This window comes from Neomonachus schauinslandi, chromosome 6 (assembly GCF_002201575.2).
Source record: "Neomonachus schauinslandi chromosome 6, ASM220157v2, whole genome shotgun sequence".
NCBI classification, from domain to species: domain Eukaryota; kingdom Metazoa; phylum Chordata; class Mammalia; order Carnivora; family Phocidae; genus Neomonachus; species Neomonachus schauinslandi.
This window is the reverse complement of record NC_058408.1, coordinates 39,161,461-39,187,269: the sequence shown is the minus strand read 5'-3', so window position 1 is coordinate 39,187,269 and position 25,809 is coordinate 39,161,461. Positions and strand designations below refer to the sequence as shown.

General features: G+C 45.4%; 1 protein-coding gene across 2 annotated transcripts in view; it reads left to right on the top strand.

Annotated features, from left to right (window-relative positions):
• The window catches only part of PTPN14 (protein tyrosine phosphatase non-receptor type 14), a 177,593-nt gene that overhangs the window by 118,846 nt on the left and 32,938 nt on the right, over positions 1 to 25,809 (top strand). For both annotated transcript variants that reach the window (XM_044915926.1, XM_021682758.2), the window contains exons 4-9: positions 8,054 to 8,151; positions 11,037 to 11,104; positions 17,079 to 17,149; positions 18,017 to 18,104; positions 22,355 to 22,443; positions 25,369 to 25,456. In XM_044915926.1, the coding sequence (XP_044771861.1) occupies positions 8,054 to 8,151; positions 11,037 to 11,104; positions 17,079 to 17,149; positions 18,017 to 18,104; positions 22,355 to 22,443; positions 25,369 to 25,456 (502 nt within the window). The remainder of the gene's footprint in view (positions 1 to 8,053; positions 8,152 to 11,036; positions 11,105 to 17,078; positions 17,150 to 18,016; positions 18,105 to 22,354; positions 22,444 to 25,368; positions 25,457 to 25,809) is intronic.

The window sequence follows — 25,809 nt, the reverse complement described above, 5'->3', positions numbered from 1 at the left end:
TGTGGCAGAAAGAAGTGGTGTTGGGGTGTTCTCTCTCCGTCTATGATGGATTGTAGAGAAAGAGTTTTTCTTTTTTAAAGAGAACCCTTGATTAAATTATAGGCTATTATTAGGGAGTTTATTGTACTTATAAACTGTACTTGGATTCCCTGTAATTTGTTATAATTAATGCAGGAGTTCAAGAGCAGAAAGCAAGGATCAGGTTGTGGCATGCTTTTCTCTTTTGCAACACCTTGCTATCATTGGCCTTTTTTCACTAGTAGTGAAGTGAAGGCCTGTGTGTGTTTGTGTGCATTTAAACAAACATTATCCTTTTTAGGAAAGAATTGCAATCCTTTGACTCACTGAAACTTAAGGAGCCCTGATAAGAAGTTAGGTGTCTGTGGCAAAATAGAGTATCGATCGATGAACGCTGAAAACTTCTGGAATTGACTTTTTGCCGAGACAGTCTTGCCTGTGTGTGTGTGTGAGCATATGCACATGTTTGTATTTTCATGCATGCACATGTATTGGCTTGTGGTGTGAAACGGCGAGGAGAAAAACTTTCCCTTTTAAGGTTATCTTTGCTGAGTTATAGTTTTAGTTCCCCCCCCCCCCCGCCAAACGTTGGGTTATTTCAGTTTTGCAGTTGCAGGAGTGTTGGCTTTGTTGTCTGCTCAACAATGCAGAGTTTTAATTGACTGTGAACTTCAACATTCATTAAGTATAAGATAGTGCACGGGTCAGGTGGCAGATACATTATTATACTCGAATAATCATCAACTGAAATCTTCTCAGGGGTTTGAGGATAGAGGGACAGAGGGAGGGAGGCATTCAGGTTTATCTGGTTGCAGGCCTGCGTGCATCCTGTTTATCTGGTCCTGGCAGACAGAGCACGGGGTGGGCCACCCTGTCCATTATCTGGATTTACAGTGGTGAACACCCTTTGGAATGGATGGAATGTGCTCGTTCTCTCCTGCTGGTATCTCTGCCAATCTCAGTGTTAAAATTATGTTCCTTTGCTGTTCTGTACCCCAGAATTCTAGGACAGCCTGTCCCCCATCCCCTTTCTTGTCTTTCATAGTAGAGAAACCTGTACATTTATTTCTTACTTGCCCCATATAACGTCAACCAGAAAGCAATGGTCATGCCTTGGTACATCCTGCACTGTCCTGGGAGAGCTAGGTTCCAGTACATTCTAGCAAGATTCTTCTGATGTGGCTGATTGTGAGGGAAGGTTTCTAGTGAGGAAACCCTTTCCTTTGTAATAACAGTAACAAACAACCCATCTTTCTCTCTCTCGCCCTCCCACTGGAGTAGAGCCGTCGCAGACTGAGGAATGTAAGGGTGGCATTGACATGCTCCACTCTCTCTAACTTGTCTCATCTGTACTGACCAGGCACATGGGAAGAGAGAAGCTGGGCTGACTGACCTTGACCTGTAGAGAAGGGGGGGGGCAGACAGGAGCTGCCTGATAATAACAGTGGTACGGCGGGTCGATAGTTAGAGCTTACAGAATGCTTTCACTAACCTATTTTTAACTCTGAGAAAGCATTTTCTTTCTCTCTCAGATCTCCTTGGGCACTGGGGTAAAAGGAGTAAAGCATGGGTGATATGTGCCAATCATGCCACTCATCAGGGGTTATTAAGTCAGCTAGCAACAGAATGAAGTCTAGATCCCTTCGTTATGATCTATAACAGAAGTACATTGATTCAGCACAAGAGTCAGTAAAGACCGCGTGTGACACCAAGGATGAACTGCAATCTGCTTTTTAAAAAAAATCTGCCTTTGGAAATACATACATGTACGGGCCGTTTGTACCCACTTCTGGCTAGAGCCTCTCCTTCTAGGTGGGAGCCTACTGTCAGAGGCCCCGCTCTCTCGATTCTACTTTGTCCCTCTGTGCGTCTTACAAGGTTGTTAACGAGTCATTAGAATACACAGCTTGGTTGTCTTTCCCTCCACCCACCTCTGGAGGAGGAAAGTGAAATTTCCCAGAGGCTGCTGCCGGGACCAAAAACCAGATCTGAATCCCCTTACGACTGTCCTGTCCTGTGTTTTGACAGAAAAGCGCCTCATGGCAGCGTCTGCCTCGTATGTGGTGGCACGCGCAGGCGGATGGGGCGGAAGGCTGCTTGGTAATCGAAGCCTTTCCTTAGAGGCAATGGGATCCTAAAAACCGCCAGGTAGTGGCATTTTTATTTTCGTTTTTATTTTTGGACTTCGGTGGAATCGATGACTTGGTCGCAAGGGCTGGGAATCAGATCCCACTCGCACTGCCTGGGTGGCTCTGGTCTGTCCGGCCCTGCCTCCAAGAGCAGTGTGACCTTGGGCAAGTCATTCTTCTCCCTCCTACACAGTTTCCTTCTCTAAAAACAAAAGGGTAGGACTTGGATTTTGAAATCTTTCCCTTGTCGAATAGCTTAGGCTAAATCATGCCGTGACGACATACGACCCATGGATCTCTGTGGCCTTCAGAAACAGAGAGAGGCTTGTTTCTTGCCCACCTTCTGCATCCACTGTGTCCACTGCCTTCCCTCCTGGGAGCTCAGGCCAACCGAGGGGCAGTCCTACTTGGATGCTGCAGGTCTCAGGGCAAAGGGAAACAGACGGCTTGGAAGGCTTCTGCTCCTGGGTGGCACGCCATTCCCTTGACTCCAGAGTTGATGAGGTTGGTGGGCAGGTAGGGGGAGGACGGAGGGGAGGCTCCACAGAGAGCAAACATTTGGAACAGTCCTAATGGCCACCCCCTCTCCTTTCTTCACCATCCTGTGCTTTATGCTGAGAATGTGGAGCCCTTGAGGAGCACCATGACCAAAATCAGCTCTTGGCTTTTAGACTTTTAGACTTCCATGGCTATTCTCTGTTGGAGACACTTCTGCTGAACTGGACTTGGAATGAATATTTCACTTGTGGGAGGGGTGGGAGAAATGCTTTAAAAGCAACATGTCCTCGGCCTCTGCGTTCCTCTCGCCTTATTTGTGGTTCTGTGGTAGTACACTCCATACTTTTCAGAACACCACATGGAATGTCTCAATCTGAGAGGTAGTAATAGACCTGCAAATAGAGCCGAGTTGCATAAGTGCTTAGATAAATTCCGCACATATAAATGGAAAAGAGAGATTGAAGATCTGAACGGTACATCTGTAAATGTTGAGGATAATGTTACAGGGTATAATTTTGAAAGAGTTCTTTGATATGACTGTCAGAAGTACTGAATGCTCTATTGATTTGACCCAGTATGGCATTTTTTAAAACTTCCTTTACAGAATCTCAGGGAGGAAGGAACATGGAAAAGTCACTTATTTTCTTGAGATTGGATGGAACTATTCCAGACAGATGAGACAAGACCTCCCAAGACTGGTTCATACTATCTGTCAGTTTCCAGTTGTAGTATTTAACAGCACTGACTGTCAGGAAGCTTTTCTGTTTCCCCTAGAGAAACCTGAATTTTAATCTCTATGGTTTAAAAACAAAACAAAAACAAAGCAAAAAACTTTGAAAGTAGAAATTTTACCTTTCCTCAACAAGCGTAGTTATATTCATCAGTTGGTAGAGGGAGACCAGAATCCTAACCTAAAACCATTCATTGGACCCCAGCAGTCACATGGACTATTTCCAGGTCTTTGAATATGAAAAATATTAAAACGTTTTCCTTGTGAGCTTGGGTTTTCAAAGAGGATCCCTTTGGAAAGTTGGCAAATACTTACTTTACTGGCATAAGGATTGATATGTGTGTGTGTGTGTGTGTTTTTTTCCTCCCTCCACCCAAAGCTATGACAGGGTGGAGTATACTTCCGTGAAATTGCATGTTTCCAAAATAGGATTCACTGTTATATTTTACCACCGTTAGAATTGAATCTCTAATCAAAAATAAGCAAAAGCCAAACATCCTAGAAATAGAATTTCAGCTCATATTCTCTAATTTAGTCTTCATAGAGGATAGAATTATTATACTTTACAAAAGCACCTTTTGAGCAAAAACACTCCCAGTTTCCAAAGTGGTCCAGTTTCATTCTCATTTCTGCGATCACACATCCTAATCTCCACAGTCTTACATGGTAATAGCAGCATATCATTAATGCTGTTCAGATTCTCTCGTAGTCTGGATGGCTTCCAGGAAAGAGCTCTGCTTTCTTCAGCTCCTCTGTTTTGTGTCCCAGTACAAGCTTATGTTTAACCTGAACGACCAGGAGCAATCCTGGTGTTCCTTGCTAGTGGATTAGGACAGACCATTGCCTAGAATGGAGTGGATCTGTTCTAAAACTCCCTCGTGTGTTATAGAAGTGATAGCTGTAGATGAAATTGGAATCAGCAGGATAAGAAAACTGTAACTATTGTTTTGCTGGATCCCATGGATTATATTCCCAGAGGTATCAGCTGATCAAAGGCTCTAGCCATGGCAGGTAATGCTAGGGTAACACCTTTTAAAATGCTTTACTCTTTGGTTCTTAAAAATTGAGCCCTTAATAGCGCACTAGAGAGAGAACCATGACGTCAGTGGTTCAAGAGCGGATGAGCATCCCCACAAGGCGGAGACTGTCGTAAACCTTTCCAGGATATCCCTCAGCATTGAACCAACTTCTGCATACAGGAAGTGCTTAATAAGTGTCAATATCCATGTTTCTCCTGGGCTTGGAGAGCAGAAAATAAGTCAAAACCGCTCAAGATGGGGTGCCTGGCTGGCTCAGTTGGTTAAGTAGCCGACTCTTGATTTTGGCTCGGGTGATCTCAGGGTCAGTGGGATCGACGGGCTCTCAGCTCAGTGGGGAGTCTGCTTGAGGATTTTCTCTCTCTCTCTCCCTCTGCCCCTCCCCCTTTCTCTAAATTAAATAAATCTAAAAAAAAAAAAAACACTCAAGATGGCAAGGAATGGATGGCATATAGAAGAGATTTGACATTGTAAGATAAGGAGGAGTAGGTGAACTTTACCACTTTTTCCTACCTTGAAATTGGGTGTTTTGGTTTGTTTTGTTTGTTTTTCTTTTTTGAGAATCCCATTTGTACCTTTCTTCAGTAAACTTAAGATTCCTTCCTATCCTGAAATTCTGGGGTTTTGTTGTTGTTATTTGGTTGTTTTATTTGGTTTTGATATCCTTTAAAACTTTTCTGAAGGAAGTCCCAACAGGATCTTCTGGCAATAAGATGAAGTAACACTTCTCAATCATTCTTTTCTTCTTCTTCTCCTACTTTAGGAAGTATGGTCTTCAGACTCTAAGTGGCTCCTCTTCAATGATCTATCTGCTTTCACAATGAACTCTTGACACTTAAAAGATCTTTTGCTGACTTAGGACCCCCCTTCCTTGCCTCAGTTTCCACAAGGAGGTGTGCTCCTCTCTAAGAACCGGCTAGGTTAGAAGCATAAAAGATCTTCCATAAAAGGCTCATGGGCAGTTCCCAGTCTCCTGAAGGGAAAGTGACCTTACATGAATGAGTGGAGCTTTTACTGTTTCCTTGAAAACTGGCCCAGAGGCACAAGACAGGTGACAGCGGAAAACCAAGAACCAGGCTGGGGAACAAGGAAAGAACATGACAGACGGTGCTGAGGAAGAACCTTGAGGGGAGGGAACACAAACAGGAAATGTGCTATGCTACATGGAAAGGGAAGTAGGCTTCCGAAGCCCATGTTTTCCCTCCTAGTTCAGGTTTTACTGAGCTTTCTCCCAGGTGGTGAACTAATAGTGTGCATCAGATTATACTTTTAGACATAAATCTGTTATTTATTTATTTATTTTTTAGAATTTTTATTTATTTGACAGTGAGAGACACAGCGAGAGAGGGAACACAAGCAGGGGGAGTGGGAGAGGGAGAAGCAGGCTTCCCACTGAGCAGGGAACCCAATGCGGGGCTCGATCCCAGGACCCTGGGATCATGACCTGAGCCGAAGGCAGACGCTTAATGACTGAGCCACCCAGGCGCCCCCATAAATCTGTTATTTAGGTAAGGCTGTAAAAGCTGAGCTTTGCTCATGATTGACAGGGGGCACAGTCCTTGAAGCAGAGGCGCTAACGTAAGCCATTTCTGTTGGAGCTCTTGCAGCTCCAAATAAAACCATGGAACCCGAGAGCCTTGACACTTACCGTGTGCCCAGCTTGCTCTCTTTTCCGCCTTGGAATGGGAGAAAAGTAGGCAAACAGTAGGCGCCTGTATTATGGGAGTGCGTAGGACTACACACTTCTGTAGTGTTAACTCACCTTGGGCTAAACATTTGCAAACGTTGAGCTTGAATACACCTGAGCTTGGGGACTTTAGTGAACAGGTGAAAAAAGGGAACCAGCAGATAACATGAGGCATATTTTAACTGTAGCGAAGCACATTTCTTCAGTCTTCTCTATTTTGACCTACTCTTGGTGTTTCTTTAAATTCATACACAATTATTACTTCAGAATGTTTTCATTTACTCTCTTCTCTGCTGTGACTAATGAAGAGATAGGTTACGACTTCCGCTTTTCCTTCCATGGCAGATGATTGCCCAAAACTCCCCCCCACCACCCAGGCAGCGCCTTCAATTTCACAGGGTTTTTGAAAGTATCCTGCCTAGGATTGCCTCCTTATCAGTCTATGCGCTTTCGGGAGACAGCAGCACTGCTCCTTCATTACCAGCCAAAGACTTTTAGCCACGTGCTCTTCTGTGTAAGGGCTTCGAATCCATGGTGCGCCTCACCAGCTAAGGAGAGAGTAACTAGGTGAAATGGAGCCGTGTCCACTGATGTCAGAGCACGGAGTGGGCACAAAGCTTTTCTGCCCATACCAGGGACTTGTCTCTGAAAATCAGCGCCAGTACTTATATATGCATTACTTGATTTAATCAATTGATGTGGACAGGAAGTACAATCACTGATTCAGTAGCGGAGCCTGTAAGATGATTATGGCTAATTTTAGGTGAAGGTAGGGTGGGAGTAGAAAGAACATGCTGTTTTTCTATTATATACTGAGTTTTACTAAAACGAATTTTTTAATAACTCCACGTTGGTCCTTCTGATTGGAGAATAGATTTTTCCCACCAGAGACTGACATGGTTGTCTGTACCCCCGACCAGTCGACCCAAGAGGAGAGAGGAAGTAGAGACTCTATGGAGGAGGTAGAGACCCTGAGTCCTTCCCTCACATAGGCATCAGATTGCCGTGTAATGATATCCGTGATATCAAGGTAGAGACGACAGTAATTAGCTCTCAGTGCTGATGGCCCCTCTCTAAAAGAGTTGAGCTTTGGATCACTCTTGAGCTCCCTGGATTGCCATGTCCCAAGTTTAGAAAAAGTAGAGAGTCATGGTTACCAAGAGCAGAAAGGTTGTTAGCATTTGCCAAGAATTAATGCCAGGATAAGTCCATTCTAGAGGGGACTGTGTTTTAAGAGTATGGTCAAGGGAAGGAGAGTGCTAGGAAGAAAGGTTTGGGGGTGAGGAGATTTCTAAATGTTCAGGTAATTCCAAGAGTCCAGCTTTATTGGCTTCTGAGGGCAGCGGTCCATTCTGAGGCTGGATGTTGCACATGGGCACACACTGTTTACCTGCACTCTGCTGGGTTGAGGCTGTACTTCGGGTTGGGTTTTTGTGAGTCACAGACCTGTAGGGTGAGCCTCGCTCTGAAAAGCTTTGTCCTAGCCACTAGCAGAATGCCAAATGATTTGACCTGTTTGTGATCCACCCCACCAAACTGTTGAGTTTAAAAAATGGCGTGTTTCCAGAATTGTTTTAGGAACACACCGCTGTTGGATGTCGGTTTGGCAGCCCTGTTGCCGTGGGTGTCCAGGTGTGGAAGAGCATTTTCCTTCCCGGTCTCTGTTATGAAGAACTGGTCCTTATCAAGTATTTCATCCTGCTGACCTACAATGAGATGATTTGATGAGAATGCTCTCAAACTGAGAATGCACGGGATGTGGCACTTGCCACATCAAACGAAGATAAACACAGGCAGAGGGCACTTTCCATCTTTTATGGAGCTGACCTTTATCGGCATCACCTGTGTGTCCTGCTGGGTACACAGGGTTTTACATCTAGAGACACTGATCTTGTGGGAACATATTCCAAGTATGTGTTTTTAAGATTATTTGTTCCTCTGTTCCCACGACCAGATATCAGTATTACCTGCAAGTCAAAAAAGACGTGCTTGAAGGGCGATTGCGGTGTACGTTGGAACAGGTGATCCGGCTGGCTGGCTTGGCTGTGCAAGGTAAGGAGCGCGGTGGCCGCCATGTGAAATCCCAGTTTTCCTTTGACTGCAGTGTTGCTGGCCTCTCAGAGGGAAAAACTGAATTTACTTAGATGATCCCTTAGTAACTCTCACTTTTCATTCCAAGATATGTTACAAATGCAGAAATAGAAAAAATGAAGCAGAAATCGTGATTTTTTTTTGGTGGCAGGCTGGTGGCTTTCTCAAAGCTGTTTGCAAATTGTTCATGCTTGTATAATTTTAGTTTTATTTGAAGAGATAGCTTTCATCCTGCCTTTAATTAAAGCTACATTCAGGGTTTGTGGAACATTTTCTCAGAATTATTCCACTGCCCACTGTGGTCATATTTTGTGGCTTCATGTTACGACTCTTTGACTTTCCCATCAGTTTCAAGTGTGATAGCTTTAAACATTGTAGTATAATTTACTCTCACACAGTTACATCATTTTTTTAAAGATTTTTCTTTTTTTTAAAATTTATTGAGAGCGAGAGAAGGAGTGGAAGGGAGGGGCAGAGGCAGAGGGAGAAGCAGACTCCCTGCTTGAGCAGGGAGCCAGATGCTAGGCTCAGTCCCAGGACCCTGAGATCATGACCTGAGCCGAGGGCAGACGCTCAACCCACTGAGCCACCCAGGTGCCCCTATTTCACAGAGTTGAAGAGAGAAATTTAAAATGCACAATTGTAGGGGTCCCGGGGTGGCTCAGTTGGTTAAGTGTCTGACTCTTGATCTCAGGGTCGTGAGTTTGAGCCCTGTGTTGGGCTCCACGCTCAGCATGGAGCCTACTTAAAAAAATAAAAATAAAATAAAATGCATGATTGTAATATGAAGCAACAAACTCGTAGTGGAGTATATTTACCTTTCAGTCTGTCCTATTTTTTTTTTTTTTTATTTTTTTTATTTTTTTTTAAAGATTTTATTTATTTATTTGAGACAGAGAGAATGAGAGAGACAGAGAGCACATGAGAGAGGGGAGGGTCAGAGGGAGAAGCAGGCTCCCCGCCGAGCAGGGAGCCCGATGCGGGACTCGATCCCGGGACTCCGGGATCATGACCTGAGCCGAAGGCAGTCGCTTAACCAACTGAGCCACCCAGGCGCCCTCAGTCTGTCCTATTTAGATTTATTTGTTTTAATCTTTCTAAATCGTTACATGTATTTTTATGTAACCTACGTTACGTGATTTTTACATAGATTTATACATGACTCTTTATTGAGTGGTGGCTTAATTGCTTTTAGTCAATATTGAAAAGAAGATCAAAGTGTGATTTTTTAAAAGAAACATGTGTCTCTTTCAGTCATTGTTTTTCCTTAAAATCGGTTCCCGTCCAAATGGAATGCCAGCCGCCGAGTCCTTGCTGTGTGTGGACTGTTGTTGCAGAAGCTGTGAACTGAACTTCCCATCCCAAACTCTGAACTGAAGTTGAACCTTTTGGGTTCTGGAGTGTCTAAAGAGGCAGCCTTCCTTTGATTATTTCATCCTGGGGTATTAGCAGTTTAGCAATTTTTGTTGGACGTACGATTCCTAGTAGTTAGCTGCTATTGTTACCTTGTGGATGAAAATACACAAAATATGTTGGATCGTATCCGTCCACTTAAAAGATTGGAAGGGGAAGGAACAGTGCCCAGAACGATTAATAGAACAGAAAAATCATCAAAATAACAGAGAAGACACCTTGACTAGGAAAAAGAGAGAGAAGAGCCACTCTATCCCTCATCTGCAAATTGGTTCTTTCTCCTTTCAAAAAGCTTTCTCTTCTGTTCACCTTATTACTCTCTGTTTACCCCTCTCACTCTTCAACCATGGGGTTTATTACAGAAATTCTGGGTAGTGGAAGACCCTGACAATAGCTTTCAGGCTGAAGGAAGTTGGTGAACTTATTAGCCTGGCTTCTCTTTTCACTGCGTCCTTAAAGCTAGCTGTTCAATCTGAGGGAAGCTCCCCCAGCTATAACATTTGTAAAATAATTTTCTCGAGAACCCTTATTGGGCAGTTAGAAAGACCCAGCCACAGAGTTATAAGTTGTGATAAAATATGACGACTGGTGAGTAAACTTGAAATTAGGCTGAGCACGTGATCTCCGCTATCTTGAATGCCTCCCCTAATTAATTGATCATTCGTTATGTGATGAGTTAGTAGGTGCGTCCTTGTCTTCTCAGCAGCGTCTGTTCACTGGCCTTCTGTGTGGACTCCTGCATTCCATATCTCCTGTTAGATGCCAGATCTCTTACATGAAATTAAATTTGTATGCTGTTTTTATTATTTTTTTTTTTTTTCTTCTTGAGAGCTAGTGGGATGAGAAGCAAGACATTGACGATATGGACTCACTGTATTTGCATGCTCAGATATACCATCGTGAAATGAAAACAGGACAAAACAGAATTTCTGGCATCTTGCAATATGGGAACTTGTTTGGGAGGTGTAAAAATTTACAAGGTTGCTTGCCAAGGGTGATTTACAGTGGGAATTTCCAGCTGCAAATATATGAAAAGATGCAGATGGTTTAGGCTCTTCAGTTCTCTTAATTAACCTTGAGTTAAAAAGTCCCCTTGGCAGATATTCTTAAGATATGTGTTGATGCATATTTAACAAAAACATAAGTATAGGTTTATTTTAAATTTTTAAAATAGCTTAGGGATCACTTACAAATTTCTCTGTTTTTTTTTCTCCCCCTAGAAAATTGTGTAACAGCGCTCACATGCTGATATTTACAGTATTGCTAAGTAAAAGTGGTAACGATATCAAACGCCTTGTGGCACTGTTTTCATTTGCTAGTGCAGAAATAGGATGAAGTAGGAATAATAAATGTGGCGGTAATTTTACTCTTATTTTATTCCATCTTTAATTTCACATAATAAATACTAACCTTCCCCTCTCTTTTCTTCTCAGCTGATTTTGGAGACTTCCATCAGTTTGATTCTCAAGATTTCCTCAGAGAATATGTGCTGTTTCCTATGGTAAGTATAATTTCCTTTTTCTTAATTAATTTTCTACCTTCTTTGGATGTTTAATTCTTACTTTGAAAATCTCAGAGGATTTTCCATACACGCATTCCCTAGAGAGGCAAGTCCATGCATTTATAAAGAAGCGACACATTTTGTAAAAACACTGAAAAAGTAAACGTGCCTCTTTCCACCTCCTCAAGACACTTCCCTGTCCCCTGACACACACACCCCTAGTCCCCAGTTCCACTACTCTCCAGAGCCCTGGTGCTCTTCCTTTCTGAACACATCAAGCTTGCTCCTATCCCAGAGCCTTCGTCTTGGCTTGCCTCTACCTTCAGTGCTCTGCCCCAGATCTTCCTATGACTTGACGTAGAGGTCTTGATTCAAGTATCACCTCCTCAGAGAGGCCTTCCTTTTCTTTAACCACCTGTATGATAGACTCCAGCCATCAACCACTTCCTGCCAAATCCCCTTTATGTGCATATACGTCAGAGTTCTTTCGGTATCTAAACGTGTTCAGTATTGATTGGTTGTCAGCTAGAATGTCAGCTCTCTGGTCCTTAAGCAGGAACCCTCTCTGTCTTGTCACTGTTGTCTGGCATGTAGTCTGCCTGCATAAAAATTCATTGAGTGAGTCAGTGAAGTCAAATGTCCAATCTTGGGTTAAATTAGGAGTGAGGCTAGGTTTTAATCCCTGGGGGGGGGGGGGGGGAGAGAGTGAGTGTGTGTGTTTTGGTAGCTTTGGGGTAAATAAGAAGAGTTATGAGGAGGGATTAAAACGTTTGAAAAGCTATACCTGCTCCAACATCCTGGCTCTGATTTTAGAAATCCCAATCATTCACAGCTCTCTCTCTTTTTTTTTTAATTGACTGTTTTGCCCAAAGCACTAACCTGGGTAAGTAACTCCCAGGGGATAAAGTTATATAAGGAACAGTGCTTGTTCTCCGGGAGGTGGCAGAGTAGTTGAGTAAATAGGAAGTTTGCAAAATCAGAATGCAAAGCCAAGTGTAATAAAGTGCGGTCAGGATTTTATGTGGGGAGAGGTTACATCTGCTTGGGGGGTTTGGGAAGGTTTAAAGACTAATGGCGTGTGAGCTGCAGCTCAAAGGATGGGCAGGATTGCAGCAGGCAGACAGGTGGGGAGCAAGAAATGATCTAGATGGAGAGAGAAAGGGCAGGGTGGCATGAGTGTTCACGAAAGAGTCGATGGTGAGTCTGACTTTGCTCAGGAGTGGCAGAGGGGTGGCAACAGATAAGATGAAACATCTCAAGACTGAGAACACCTGGGCTCTGTCGGTGGATTTGCAGACCCCACACTTTGAGGACCACTGGATTAGAGCAATAAGACCATTCAGGAAAGCAGGTCAGATGAGAATCTGAATGATGCTCTTGGCAAGGAGATAATTTAGGTGTTGCGAGAGACAGTAAAAACAAGACCGCAATGCAAGAGATATTTTGGAAATAATATGGGCAGAACTTGGCATCCAGTCGGCCAGTGGTGACAAAAGTTCAAGTTGTGAAAGCCTAGGATAAGTAAAGCCGCAGTTTGTTATTCCCTGTCAGTGTGTGCGATGAACTTAAATGGCTGCAGACTTACCTCATTCTTATTGGTTAGGGAAATACCGTAAGATCTCTGTTTTTCATGAGTAACTCTATCCTTGTTCTGCTTCCCTCCAAGAAAACAGCAGTATTATCTGATTGGCCTGTTGTTTTCATGCCTTGTTAATTCTACCCAGCAAATCAACCTGCATTCAAAGAGATTAGCATATTATTTAGCAGAGAAGTTCTTCATAGGATTTGGTGCCAACAGGCTTGAATCAGATGGTCTCGGAGGCTCACCTCAAGCATTGGGAGGTTTCCCGGTGTACTTGGTGGGAGGAAAGTGAAGCTCATACCTTAGAATTTTAGAAAGTGCATTTTTGTGTCAGTGGAGGCAATGAATTGGGTTGATAATTTTCCCCTCCCCCCCCTTCTCTCCTTGAAGGTCTTAATCACATAGCCTTTAGACAGAGTCCAGGCTTAGGTGCCATTTACAATTTTTATGGGTAAAAATGTTTTTATGTAGATGTTAAAATGCTTTGACAGGTCCAAATGCTATCTGTGAAGCCTGGAAAGAGTTATTTTGTATGTCATACCTTTTTCAGAATAAGACTGTGTATCCTCCGGGCTCTGAGCAAATCAGATGCTCGAATGGCATAGACCTTGTTAAATCTCACTGTGGACAGACAAATGTGGATGTGTTATTCTTGGATGTAAAACTTTCCTCTTTGGGGGGCACCTGGGTGGCTCAGTCGGTTGGGCGGCCAACTCTTGATTTCGGTTCAGGTCACGATCTTGGGGTCTTGGAATCAAGCCCCACTCAGCGGGGAGTCTGCTTGAGGAGTCTCTCCCTCTCCCTCTGCCCCTCTCCCCACTTTCTTGCTCTCTCTCTATCTCTCAAATAAGTCTTAAGAAATAAAAATAAAAATAAAACTTCCCTCTTTGGGACAGTAGCTACTTACATTGACAGGTGGCTATTTATATTCAAATTTAAGTTAATTAAAGTTAAAATCAAAAATTCAGTTCCTCGGTTGCATTAGCTACATTTAAAAAGCGCTCAGTAGCCACGTGTGGCTTCCATCGTTGCAGAAGGTCCTTTGGATGGCACTAACGTCCGCGTATGTATCTGCCCCGTGAATGTCCCTAGGCTTCTGCCGTGTCGTTCCACCCCATGTCGCAGCCTGGGTACACTGGGGCCTGAGGTCAGGTGGCCCAGGCTCCAGGAGCCAAGCATTCTGTGCCCATGTCCTGGCGGTGCCACTTAACAGCTGTGTGAACTCGGACCATTATTTAATTCCCTTTATTTTAAAATTTAATTAACTATTTAACCAAAGTGTCCATTTTTTCATGTAAAAATGGGGATAGCAAGCCTACTCCAATTGTGGGGACGAAAGGAGAGGGTGCATGTGACATAACTGGGCACATGGTAAATTCTCAGTCAGTGTTTATTAGTTAGTTGTCCTGGTCCCTGCCATCACCGTCATCTTATTATTAGCATGACTGTCCCCTCTCTGTTGTGCAAGCCCGAGGATGCCCAAAACCGTGCTTTTTAGGCAGCAGTACTGCGTGTGTTTTGAAATGTAAGCAGAGGACAGGCAGAAGGTACAAACTATCAGTAACCAGCTGTGCATGATTGGAAACTCCAGTTTGATCGTGTGAAACTTACACATTGCTTATGGAGTTCAGTTCAGGGATCGTTTCTGGATCACTTCCTGTGTATGGAGAGCGTATACGCCGGCATGGTGTAAGAGCCCTGGGGTGGGCCCAGCAGTGATGTGGAGATGAGCTGCTGCCCTTAGGTGCCTATAATGTAGTAGAGGGAGGGTGACAAGGATACAGGGTGGGATGAGCATCCAGATAACTGTGTAAGGGAGACCGCAGGCAGACTGTAGGAGCCACACCCAGAGCAGAAGTGCACAGGCTTCCATCCACCTTGGGGGAATAGGGAAGCCTTATCAAGGGAACAGGAGCTGGGATGGGACCTGAAGGACGGGGTGACATTTCGCTCCATGTGATGGACCCCCGGGGTGGGGGGGGGGGCATTTTTCCGAGAAGGGTCGGCATGAGTATGTCAGGAGACATACACGCATTCTGTTAGCAAGAGGAGTTTGCCTGAAGCCTTGAACCCTTGAGAGGGGAGGTCTGGAAGGGAAGGCTGGGTCACCCCGAAGAATGGTCTGAATGCCAGGCCCAGGTGTTGACCTAATTGAGCAGGCAGTGGGGAGCCATGGAAGGTTGTAAACTTTCTGCTTGGTTCCACTAGAGCTTTCAGAGAGAGGAATGCATTCCTTTGGTGGGGGAGGGAAGATGGGATGAATGGCCTTGTTTGATCCTATAAAGCAGCCGAGTTTGTCAAATGGCATTTCTGCAGCAGAGAAAAGAACAAAGTTAAGTACACGGGGCACGCCACAGGTGTGCGGTTGTGTACAGACACGCACTCTGCCAGTCTTCATTCCCGCGGGGCCGCTCGCGCATTCTCTGCGGCAGGGACGCGTACCTCAGGGAGGCCCCAGACGCAGAATGGAGCACAACAGCACAGAGGCACCTTTGGACTTTTTCTTCTTTGAAAGTAGGAAGCTGAGGTTTAATGGAGCACTTTTTGATCTTCACTTCCCTGTCTGCATTTTATTCTGTGGCCACATGCCTTTCATGAGCTTTTCAAAATTAGTAGCAGGCTGTTAACCACCACTCCGTAGCTAGATGCACGCACGTAACTCCGTTTCTAAGCCATTTCTGAGCCATGCAGTATCTTTGTTGTTCCACAACGTAGAACTGAGCTTATTTCCTACCATGGACTTGAGTCATTTCAGTGGATGGCTGAACAGGAAGCAGCAAATTAATCAGTTAATGCATGAAAAATAAGAGCTGCCAGGAATTCCCTCCACCTTCTCTGAGGTTTCTCATGACCGTCTGCAGGGCTATAGAATTTCCAGCATGTAGTCACACCCTCATTTTCCAGCTTTAAAAGATACTGACTTTTCATGTTTTCATGATTTTGAGATGGGACGTCTCTTGCAGTTTTGAGGTAGGTACCTTTTTGGGGGTAGTGTTTCATCCCTGGAAAATTGTTAAATTGGAAGTCATCTCTATATAAATGGTATTTTAGAATCAAGGCAGTGCAGCATTTGGGATGTTTTCTGGTAAACTTCAGCCCCCAGATCCCCACCCCCAATGTCTACAATGAGCCTCAGAGGGCCTCATGGGGACACACAGCTCAGAGCCCCTTCTGACACCCCCTCTGGAGCTCCGAGGGAGGTGGTGCATATCTATGTTCTCCTCCATGCTTAGCAGCCTGGGGCGGGGGGCGTGAAAGCTGGGAGGGTCTAAGGCAGCTGGTCCTTGGCTTGAGCTTCCCCAGGCTACCACCAGAGATGCGAGGAGCTCTGGAATCACCAGGTCTGTCAGGCTCTCAGGAGCTGGTTTCTCTGGCCTCCCTGTCTTGGATTTATTCTTTCGGATCATTTCCCCATCCCAGACAGTGCTGTCAGCATTTGTCACAAATATTTAACAATCTGTGATACACTCCCACTGTCATTGAAGGGGTGTTGGGAAGAGGTGTGTGCAGTTGGCTCTCATCTCTTGGGAGCCAGCACACCAGTGGTCCCAGGGGCCTGGGATTCAGGTGGTTGAGACACCAGCTGGTCAGTTACACACTGTGACCTTATAGAAATCCCTCGTTTTAGCCAGCATGGCCTCTTATGCTCCCAAGGCTCTGTCAAGTAACATCTGAATGAGCCTTCTCTGCCTTCAGGTAGCTCTGAATTAGTTCATATTATGGTGGTGGACAAAAAAGGCCAGGCACAGTCCCTTTCTAGGCTCAGCTTTTGAAAGGATAATGGGCTGGAAATTCATTTGCCTGTACCCTGATTGTTAAAAACATGGAAGTACGGGGCACCTGGGCGGCTTAGTTGATTGAGAGTCTGACTCTTGATTTCAGTTCAGGTCATGATCTCGGGGTCCTGGGATCGGGCCCCATGTTGGGCTCCATGCTCAGCGGGGAGTCTGCTTGAGATTCTCTCTCTCCCTCTGCCCCTCCCCCAGCTTGTGCTCTCTCCCTCTCTCTCTCAAATAAAATAAATCTTAAAAAAAAAAAAAGCCACGTAAGTACTGACAAGCAATTTCAATTAAAAGTGAGTCTGAGAGGCAGATGGGGAAGAAGGTGAGTGAAAAAAGTTGCTATTCCCAGACCCTGCAGAATGTAGGCAGCGACCCAAACTATGCCTTGAAATGAGCATGTTAGTTATAAGCCGAGAGCCTAAGTTATCGTGGAGTGCCATGTTATGGAAGTAACAGTGGACCCTCAGTCCTACAATGGACAGCCTTTGATTTGAAGGAGTATAGGGGAGATCGATGAAGGGAGGCTACTCAGGAACGTCTTCTGGAAAAGAGAGCTCTTAAGGTTTACAAGCAAAACAGTAAATGGCCCTAACTGCTTCTGTGTGGATAGGATTTGGCCCTGGAAGAGGCCATTCTGGAGGAGCTGACGCAGAAGGTGGCCCAGGAACATAAAGCCCACAGGTAAGGCCGGCTGAGACGCTGGCTCCCAGTCCCAGCCCCTGGCTGAGTCAACTGCCTGTGTGTCTTCTATCCCGCGGGCAGATCTGAAAACTCTGCTGCTTGCCCACCCGCCCCTTTCTGCTGTTCTCTTTTTATTTCCTCTCCCTTCCTTTTTTCCTTTTCTGCTTTACCACCAGCAAGCCCACACAGACGTGGAGAATTCGTCTCTCTGACCTTCCTTTTAAAGCTCTGTTGCCAGAGCTGGGGAGCCTGGGGCCGCTTGAGCTGAGCATGCAGACCTGACGAGGGGCTTTGGCTGGTCAAGTCAAGGTCAAGAGGGAGAGGATCAAGACTCAGGGGGGCACTGAGAGCTTGCTATCAGGGCTGTGCAGAGTTCTGGGACCAATGGAGAACAAACCACCTTCCTTCAGACCTCAGAGGACCTATGCAGTGGTCCCAGGCTCTCTCGGCCACAATATGTGGCCCAAAATAGCATCCTCATAAACTTTTTCCTTTCCCCCCTTTTTTTCTCTCTTAACAGTGGAGATTTTTTTTCCCCAGGTGGGAGAAAAATAACTTTTTTTTTTTTTTTTTAAAGCAGGCAGCATTATTCACAGGGATGTCTGGAATAATTAGTGTTTATAGGGCTGTGGCTCTTAATTAAACACTTTACCCTCCTCTGATTATTTCCCCATTGAGTAAAGGCCAGTGGGGAATATGTTAATGAATTACTTACTAATGCACCATGTCCTCACAGTTGGGTGATGATTGCTCTTCCCAGAACTAGAGCTAAACCACAGCTCTGGAATTTGCCATCAGGAGGGTAGGACCTTCCACTACCTTTGTTGCCCTTAACCATTTCCTTCTTTGATGCTGTTGTGATTTTAGTGGAATCCTGCCAGCAGAAGCTGAGCTCATGTACATCAACGAAGTGGAACGTTTGGATGGATTTGGACAGGAGATCTTCTCTGTGAAGGTAGCAGATCCTGGCCCATTCTTCAGCTTTCTCACAATGGCTCAGGCAATCAGAAAGCCAGTGGTGATAGGCAGCGGGCCTGAACGACCTGGCTTTCTTATCGCTATGTGGCATTAGTTGGCAAGTCCAGTTTACTTCAGGAAGCCAACAGTTTTTCTTTCTTTTTTTTTAAGATTTTATTTATTTATTTGTCAGAGAGAGCACAAGCAGGGGGAGTGGCAGGCAGAGGGAGAAGCAGACTCCCTGCTGAGCAAGGAGCCTGATGCGGAGCCTAACCTCCACTGTCCTCGATCCCAGGACCCTGGGATCATGACCTGAGCCGAAGGCAGACGCTTAACCAACTGAGACACCCAGGCGTCCCACAAACCCTTTTTCTTAACTGAGAGAGTCTGAAAGTTTTCCATGGTCTTGGGCAGAATATCTTGTTGGTAAGACAACCATCTGAGTGAGTCCCAAATACCAGCCCATCCAGCACCATGAAGGTATCCAGTCACCTGCAGTTTTGCAACAAGACAAGCAGCTAATGTCATGTGTGCATTAATATAAAGACCCGGACCACTGGTTTTACCTGCTTATTCTCTTTTCTGTCCTTTGAGCTGATACGGGGATAATTGCTTGTGAGGCAGCGTGGAACATTTCCTGTATACAATCACACTTTATTTCTCGAGCTCCATAGAGCCTGCATTGCAGATTTCCAGCCCCTTCGGAGTTTTCTGGAAACTGTGCCTAGGAAACTGTTACAGCACAGCACATCTTTTGCAACAGATCCACCTCCTGAAGTGGGTGTGGTTGGGGGTGGGGGTCGTGGTACATGGTGCATGGCGCATTTATAGAGCTGAGCCCATAATCCAAACTCATTTTCTTCTCTCTCCTGACCAACTTTACAAAAGACGGAGTTTTATCAGAAACCTAGAGCAACTGGCACATTTCAGCGATTTGGGAGATGGTACAATTTTAGCACAAACATTTCACTCTGAAGTGGCTCCGCTGGCTGTTTTATAAGTGTTTCGTTCCCCCTCGGCTGCACGTTTGCAATTTGCCTTGATGAGAACTGCCCATGTGCATCAAGTAGAACGAGCAGGGTGACCGAAGCTTGCTGAAAGGGCTAAATGGCTCTTTTTTAGATTTGTTTAATTTTCTTTTGCTTCTCTAATGGCTGCCCTTCGTAGGGCTGTAATCCATTTTCCTTGCAATAATGCCTTATGAAGCCATCTGCATCCCACTTACATTTCAGCAGCCCATATATAGTCATGATATTTTGGGTCATTGAAAAATCAGGGTAAAGTTTTCTTCCCTTCCAGAAAACCCACTTCTCCGTCCCAGGAAGTTGGGGGTTTAGTTGTCATGCTCATTTACTTGTGCTGTTTTTAGGAGTTCTGGGCTGTGGGAAATCGGGGCAGTGGAAATAGTGTCAAAATCCACTGTGCTTGTTTCTGATGCACTTTCTGGTATGTTCTTTAGTGGAAAGAGCACAAGGGGGATACAGTACCTTGGTCTGAGTGGGTGGACAGGTGCAGCTGACTCACTGCCAGGGAGTGTGACTTAGCTGGGTGGTGTCTTTTTGCCCACATATCTGTTCATGACTCAGGTGACCACCTCCAGACCACGTGATTCCCAGAGACCCGAGGAGGATGGGAGGGCAGCAGTACCAGCTGGGGCAGTGCTGTGGTCAGCTCTGAGATCATGCTAACGCAGACAGGAGAGGGTTCAGGGGCAGACTGAGGAGTGATGGAGTCCCTTTGGATTAGTACGGGTCCTTCTTGACCAAGTAAAGCAAACGAGCTTGTTGTGGATACGTTGTAGGGAAGAACATTTCCACGTAGTGTGGGCTTTTAGTGGTTCTTCAAATTTTTTCAAGGTGGGAGGAGGACCAGTCCACTCCCTGACAGGCCTGCCCACCCCCCAACCAGTCACTCCCATGTTGTCAGAGCGCATGGACACGGAGAGGCTGCTGGTATCTGGAGTCTCCAACCTTAGCTGAGTTGGACACTGAGCCTTTAAGTTCTGACCGACGCAGTGCCCGGGCATCTGTCCTGTGTTTTTGCCATTGCCCGGCCCTGGGGAACTGCTCCTCCCGCGGCCCCATCACCAGCGGACTGCTGCACCCATCCATCTAACGGCAAAATGCCCCAGGAAGGATTTCCACAGAATTTTTTCTCCCTTTCCCATGTCTACTTCGCCTGGCTTCTTTCCCCACATATATTTTTCTACAGTATGATTTACCTTGTAACATCTCCTGATTTCCAGAGCACTTCTTTTTTTTTTTTTTTTTTTAAGATTTTATTTATTTATTTATTTGACAGAGAGAGAGAGATAGCAAGAGCAGGAACACAAGCAGGGGGAGTGGGAGATGGAGAAGCAGGCTTCCCGCTGAGCAGGGACCCCAATGCGGGGCTCGATCCCAGGACCCTGGGACCATGACCTGAGCTGAAGGCAGACGCTTAACGACTGAGCCACCCAGGTACCCCCAGAGCACTTCTTTTCCTTCCCACGGCTTCCTCTCCTGACCCTCTCTCTGCTTTGCCTCCAGCAGTGGTCTGGCTCTCTGTGTGTTCCTATTCGATGAGCCCTGTCCTAATGTGTGCTTTGCTGGGTGGGTTGAGAAGAGGTCCCTGCAAAGGGACACTGTCGTCATTGTGTCTTGCATGGGATCAAGTGTTTTGAGGAATATAGAGATCCTTTTCCATCTTGTGCGTGCCCCTCTGCTCACTCCACAAAGAGGATGTCCCCAGTAAAAGCAGGGGGCTGAGGGACACTTAACTCCCTGGATGGTGAGCCTTGTCCCCACTCCACTCTCGGGCACACGGGCAGCAGGTTATGCTCTCCCAGGCAGGAGGTTGGAAGCACCTTACTGGACCAGGAAACCAGATTGAAGATGAGTCATCTGGACTTCCTCAGCACAGGGCCCAGCAGACTGCCCCCCAGCTCTGCTGTCCTCACGCCCCTCCTGTGCTCATGAAGCTCCCAGCCAGTGCTTAGCATCCCAGGCTGGAACGTGAATAGAGGGCCAAGCATCACCCTGCAGGCTGTCCTCCCAGGAATGACAGAGGCCAATGCAAAGGGAGTGAAGCAGCCTGGAAGATGCAGAGACTCTATAGGGTGAAGAACCCCCTGCCTGAAATACTGTCCTCAGAGTCTCCAAGATAAAAATATATTACCTCCTTAAAGGAATAGATTGCTTTTAAAAAGGAACACTCAGGGGTGCCTGGGTGGCTCAGCCGGTTAAGCATCTGCCTTTCGCTCAGGTCATGATCCCAGGGCCTGGGATTAAGCCCTGCATTGGGCTCCCTGCTCAGCGGGGAGCCTGCTTCTCCCTTTCCCTCTGCCCCCCCCCCCCCCCCCGCTTGTGCTCTCTCGCTCACTCTCTGTCAAATAAATAAATAAAATCTTTACAAAAAAGGAACATTCAGAGAAGAAAAAAGAGAAAACTCTCAGAAATTAAAAATATGATATCAAAAATAGAAAAAGTAATAGGTTACAAGATAAATTTAAGAAAATCTCACCAAAAGACGAAGTTACGGAGGAATGTGGGAGGTGGGAGATAAGATTAGAAGGCCAGCCCAGGATGTCCAACATCTGAATAATGGGAGTTCCAGAAGTGAACAGTGGCAGTTTGAGAAAGGATCCCAGGAGTGAGGACCATGAGGTTGTAAATCGAAAGACCAAGCACAGTGGATGCAAATAGACACTCACAAGGGCATTAAGTAGTGGAAGTCGGTGCCTCTGGGGAGAGGAAATGGTGGGGCCAGGTCTGCTGTTGGCCTCTTTTAAACAGGCTCCAAAGGATACACTCAGTCCTGCAAACTGTGGGCACATATGATCACACGCTTATGACATGCATACATAATCAAACTACAGACATGTACAATTTTGATTTAAAAAAAAACAGAGTGAAAAAGATATTCATTGATGTTCCTGAAAGAGAAAATCGTAACAAATCTGAGAAAATCCTCAAATTCTCTCTTGGACATGAAATGTGAAATTGGGATAAAAGAAAACAATATGTATCTATGTATATAGTCCGCTGGGGTGTGCAGTGGGGTGAGTCCCTTCAGGGCCAAGTTGCCCATTGCCCTGATGCTATCTGTGGTTCATTCGCCCATGGGCAGGAAATGGGGTGTGTCGTCCCCGTCCCCCCCCCCCCCCCCCCCCCCCCCCGCCACCGGGTAGGCTGTAGCCCGGGTGCTTGGCTCTTGCCGGTCCGCTGGTCATCTGTTTGGTCACATCACTCTTCTGTTGATCTTATGCAGGACAATCATGGAAACAGTGTGCACCTGGGCATTTTCTTTATGGGGATATTCGTGAGAAACAGAATTGGAAGACAAGCAGTAATATACAGGTAGTCTTATTTGTCTCTTTTTCCTTTTTCCCCTGAGGGATTCTAGAAAAGCTCACTGAGGATGACAGTGATCCCAATGAGTTAAGAGCCAGACTGTGGGTCAGAGTTGAGCTTTTCTCAACTCAGATAAGATCAGCCCTCGTGAGATTTGAGCAGTTAGGGAGAAATGCATCTCACTTTTCCTGGAGGCCTGTTTTGGGGGTGAGGGATAGAGGAAGCTCTTCCTTCCCACTTGACTGCAGGAAGGGTGCTACTTGAACCCTCCTGAGCCAGAAGAGTGGCGCTAAACTCTGAGTCTGCTTGGAAGCTGGTTGCCCAGTCAGTCCCGCTGGTTGCCTTTGCCCACGTTATCCCTGACCAGCCATTAAATCCAGACTGGCTTCTTCCCATTTTCCATCACCCTCTGCCTAACCGCACATGCTAGAGGAGTGTGGACTAATTTCTATATTAAATATATGACATTTTATATTTGTGAAAATGCATTTTAAAAGCAGTGAATTTGTTATCACAAATTAAAGGGCTGGTACTTTTATTTTGCATTTTATTTTTTTCATTCATTCATTTATTTATTTAGGGGAAGGGATAATTGGGTGATGGGCATTATTTTGCATTTTAAATCCTCTTCTCCACTGAACATGAGAGAGAACCAGTATAGGGATTTGGCGGAGTGTCTCCTCCATTACATGTCAATGAGCTTGCTTGTGTTGGTGCCCATAGTTGTCACCATGGTGTCCACGATCTCAAAAACTGCATGCTTTCTTTCATTTACAAGGGCAGTATGGCCGACTCTTTATTACAAGAACAGCTTTCCTGCATGTGCATCTGATAGGCAGAGCTGTGCACCTAGTGCAGATAATCAAAGACAGCTCTTAAAGCCAAAGCCAAGTCCACCTTCTGGACGTGGATCTTGCCCAGCTGTGTATTCTCTGGATCAGCAGTTGATGCAGGTCATTTTGCAAATGTTTCCCCACCAAAAGCTTCCTAATTGGCTCCTTTCCCCGCTAGGTCTCCACCCTGCCATTATTTTTGTCCACTGATTTTTCTCTTACTCTTTGAATGGAGACATTATTAAAGGAGTGGGGAGAGAGATCTTTGTGGCTGCTGAATAAACTTTTTTACTTTTGGACATACTCCTTCAACTCCATATACCTACAACAAATTATAAAGTAATCAAATAAAACACATAAATTGTGCGGAGTTGTAACTAGACCTTTTTATGCCCACTCAAAGCTGTCCAGGCATTTTGTCCCACACAGTTCTCCATAGCTAAATCAATGCTTCATTTTCTCCTTGAGGTTGGAAAAGTAGACAAGTCTTGCATTCCAGCTATGGAGGTTAAATAGAAGACAATAGCCATTTGAAACTTTGCTGATGATTAGCCACTCATGGTTTGGTTCAGTTCCTTAGGAACTGCTTCCAGACCTCTTCAGCACTTATCTTGAAACCCCTACAGGATGGGAATTTACTTCTACCATACTGTCATGGTAAGAATGTCCCTAGGTGGAGTCGCATTGTGGAGTGAGGAGTGGATTCAGAGTTTTGGCAGTTGATTTGAAGGAATGGAGCCTAAGGAAACCAAATATCTCTTATCTCTAGAGACCTTCGCTGAGGAATATGTGGCTATGAGTCCGTGTAGATGTAATCTGATGGAATTGTAAGTCAGCAGACAGCTGTGCTGAACACCTGTAGAGAGTACGGCCCCAGCAGATGTCTGTGAACACAGTTGGTACTGGAGTAATGGAAGGTTGACTGGAGGAAAGCCTGGAAGCCCCAAGTATAGAACTCCTGCATCCCCGATGTGCAGAGTGAACGTGGCTAAGTCCTGTCCTCATTTGTGCTGAAATTGTCTCCTCTCTAAAGTAGGAACAAAAATAGCTGCCTTGTCTACCTTAGAGAGTTCATAAAGAAACCATACTCTCTACAGATGGGAGGCAATATTATGACTCTTAATTCTTTCAGCAAACATTTATTGAATCCTGCATGCCAGGTACTTACTTGGCTCAGTGTATGGAGGACAGAGACGAAGAAAGCAGAATCTCTAGGCATGGGGCCTGTGGTCTCCTCTGCCTTAGTTAGGGATCTGGTCACAGAAGTAAACAACTGTCATACCATGCGGGGCCCCAGAGAGGACTACACCAGATTCTTTCATGCCATGTGGGTGGTTGGGGATGAGGAAGAGAGAGAAGGCGACTTCTGAGCTGAGTCTTAAAGGAGGAGGATAGGGAAGTGTAATGTTGGCATGAAGAGGCAGTGGGCAGGGAATGATAGACTGGGGCACAGAGTGAAGGTAGGCAGGAGTAAGAGATGGTTAAAGACTGGCTCCAGGTAGGATGGGAAATAGTAGCTTACCTTCCCTTGTCTGGTAGTTATTTCATGTGTCTCATTTTAGCTAAGGTCTTCATGAGGAAAGAAGGAAATGTGTGTGTGTGATCAATCACAAAAATGTAGGCACATTAAACATTCCTTGGGCACTTTTTCTTGGTGGCATCATCCGGCCATGGCATACACTGCAACACAGAATCTGTGTGGATTCTTTGGCCTAGATTCCTGGAAACACATGACTTTAAAATAATATGCTCCCCTCCATCATTAAAAGCAGGGATCATGGGAAATGCTTTGCAGTTTGGAAATGTGAAAAACAAGCAGAGGATCCTTGAACATTTTCCTCATCGCTAATCCTAAAGGAAACAGTACCTTATGAACAGCAGTATCTAGATGTGGGTTTTACAGGATTTTTAGGTATTTAAGTTGACGCATGTTGTGTTTTACTTTTTTGCTTGGAGAGAAGGACTATTTAGCTTTCAAAACTATAGTTAAATCATAATTTGTCAAATGAGACTCACCAGTAAAAGACGACCCTCCTCCGCTGATTCATAACTGCATGGGACATCGTTGGCAAACCCAGTTGCCTTATCTTTTGACCAGGTGGAATGATATCGGGAATATCGCTCACAACAAGTCTACTATTCTGGTGGAGCTCATCAACAAAGAAGAGACTGCCCTCTTTCACACGGTAAGCAAAATGAAAGACAGGGGCAGGGTCCGACAGGCAGGTGGCTGTTTGATTTCTCACCTCACAATATCCTTTCCTTGCTCTCCATATCATGACAGAGTAAGTATTCTCTTGAACTAATAACTGCCCAGCCCTTGCACAGTGCCATCACCACTCATTTCCAGGTAGTGGTGGCAATTTCCTGTTGAAAACGCCAGGTTTCCAAGCTGAGTTTGGACTCTGCGATTTGGGTTCCTCCACCTGCTGTGTTTGTGGTGGATCACATGTCTGGCGTGCCGCGTTCCTCAGCGCTCAAGTTACAGCCCGCATCCAGTAACCCCTCGATGATATTGCCTGGCATTTTCTTTAGCCGG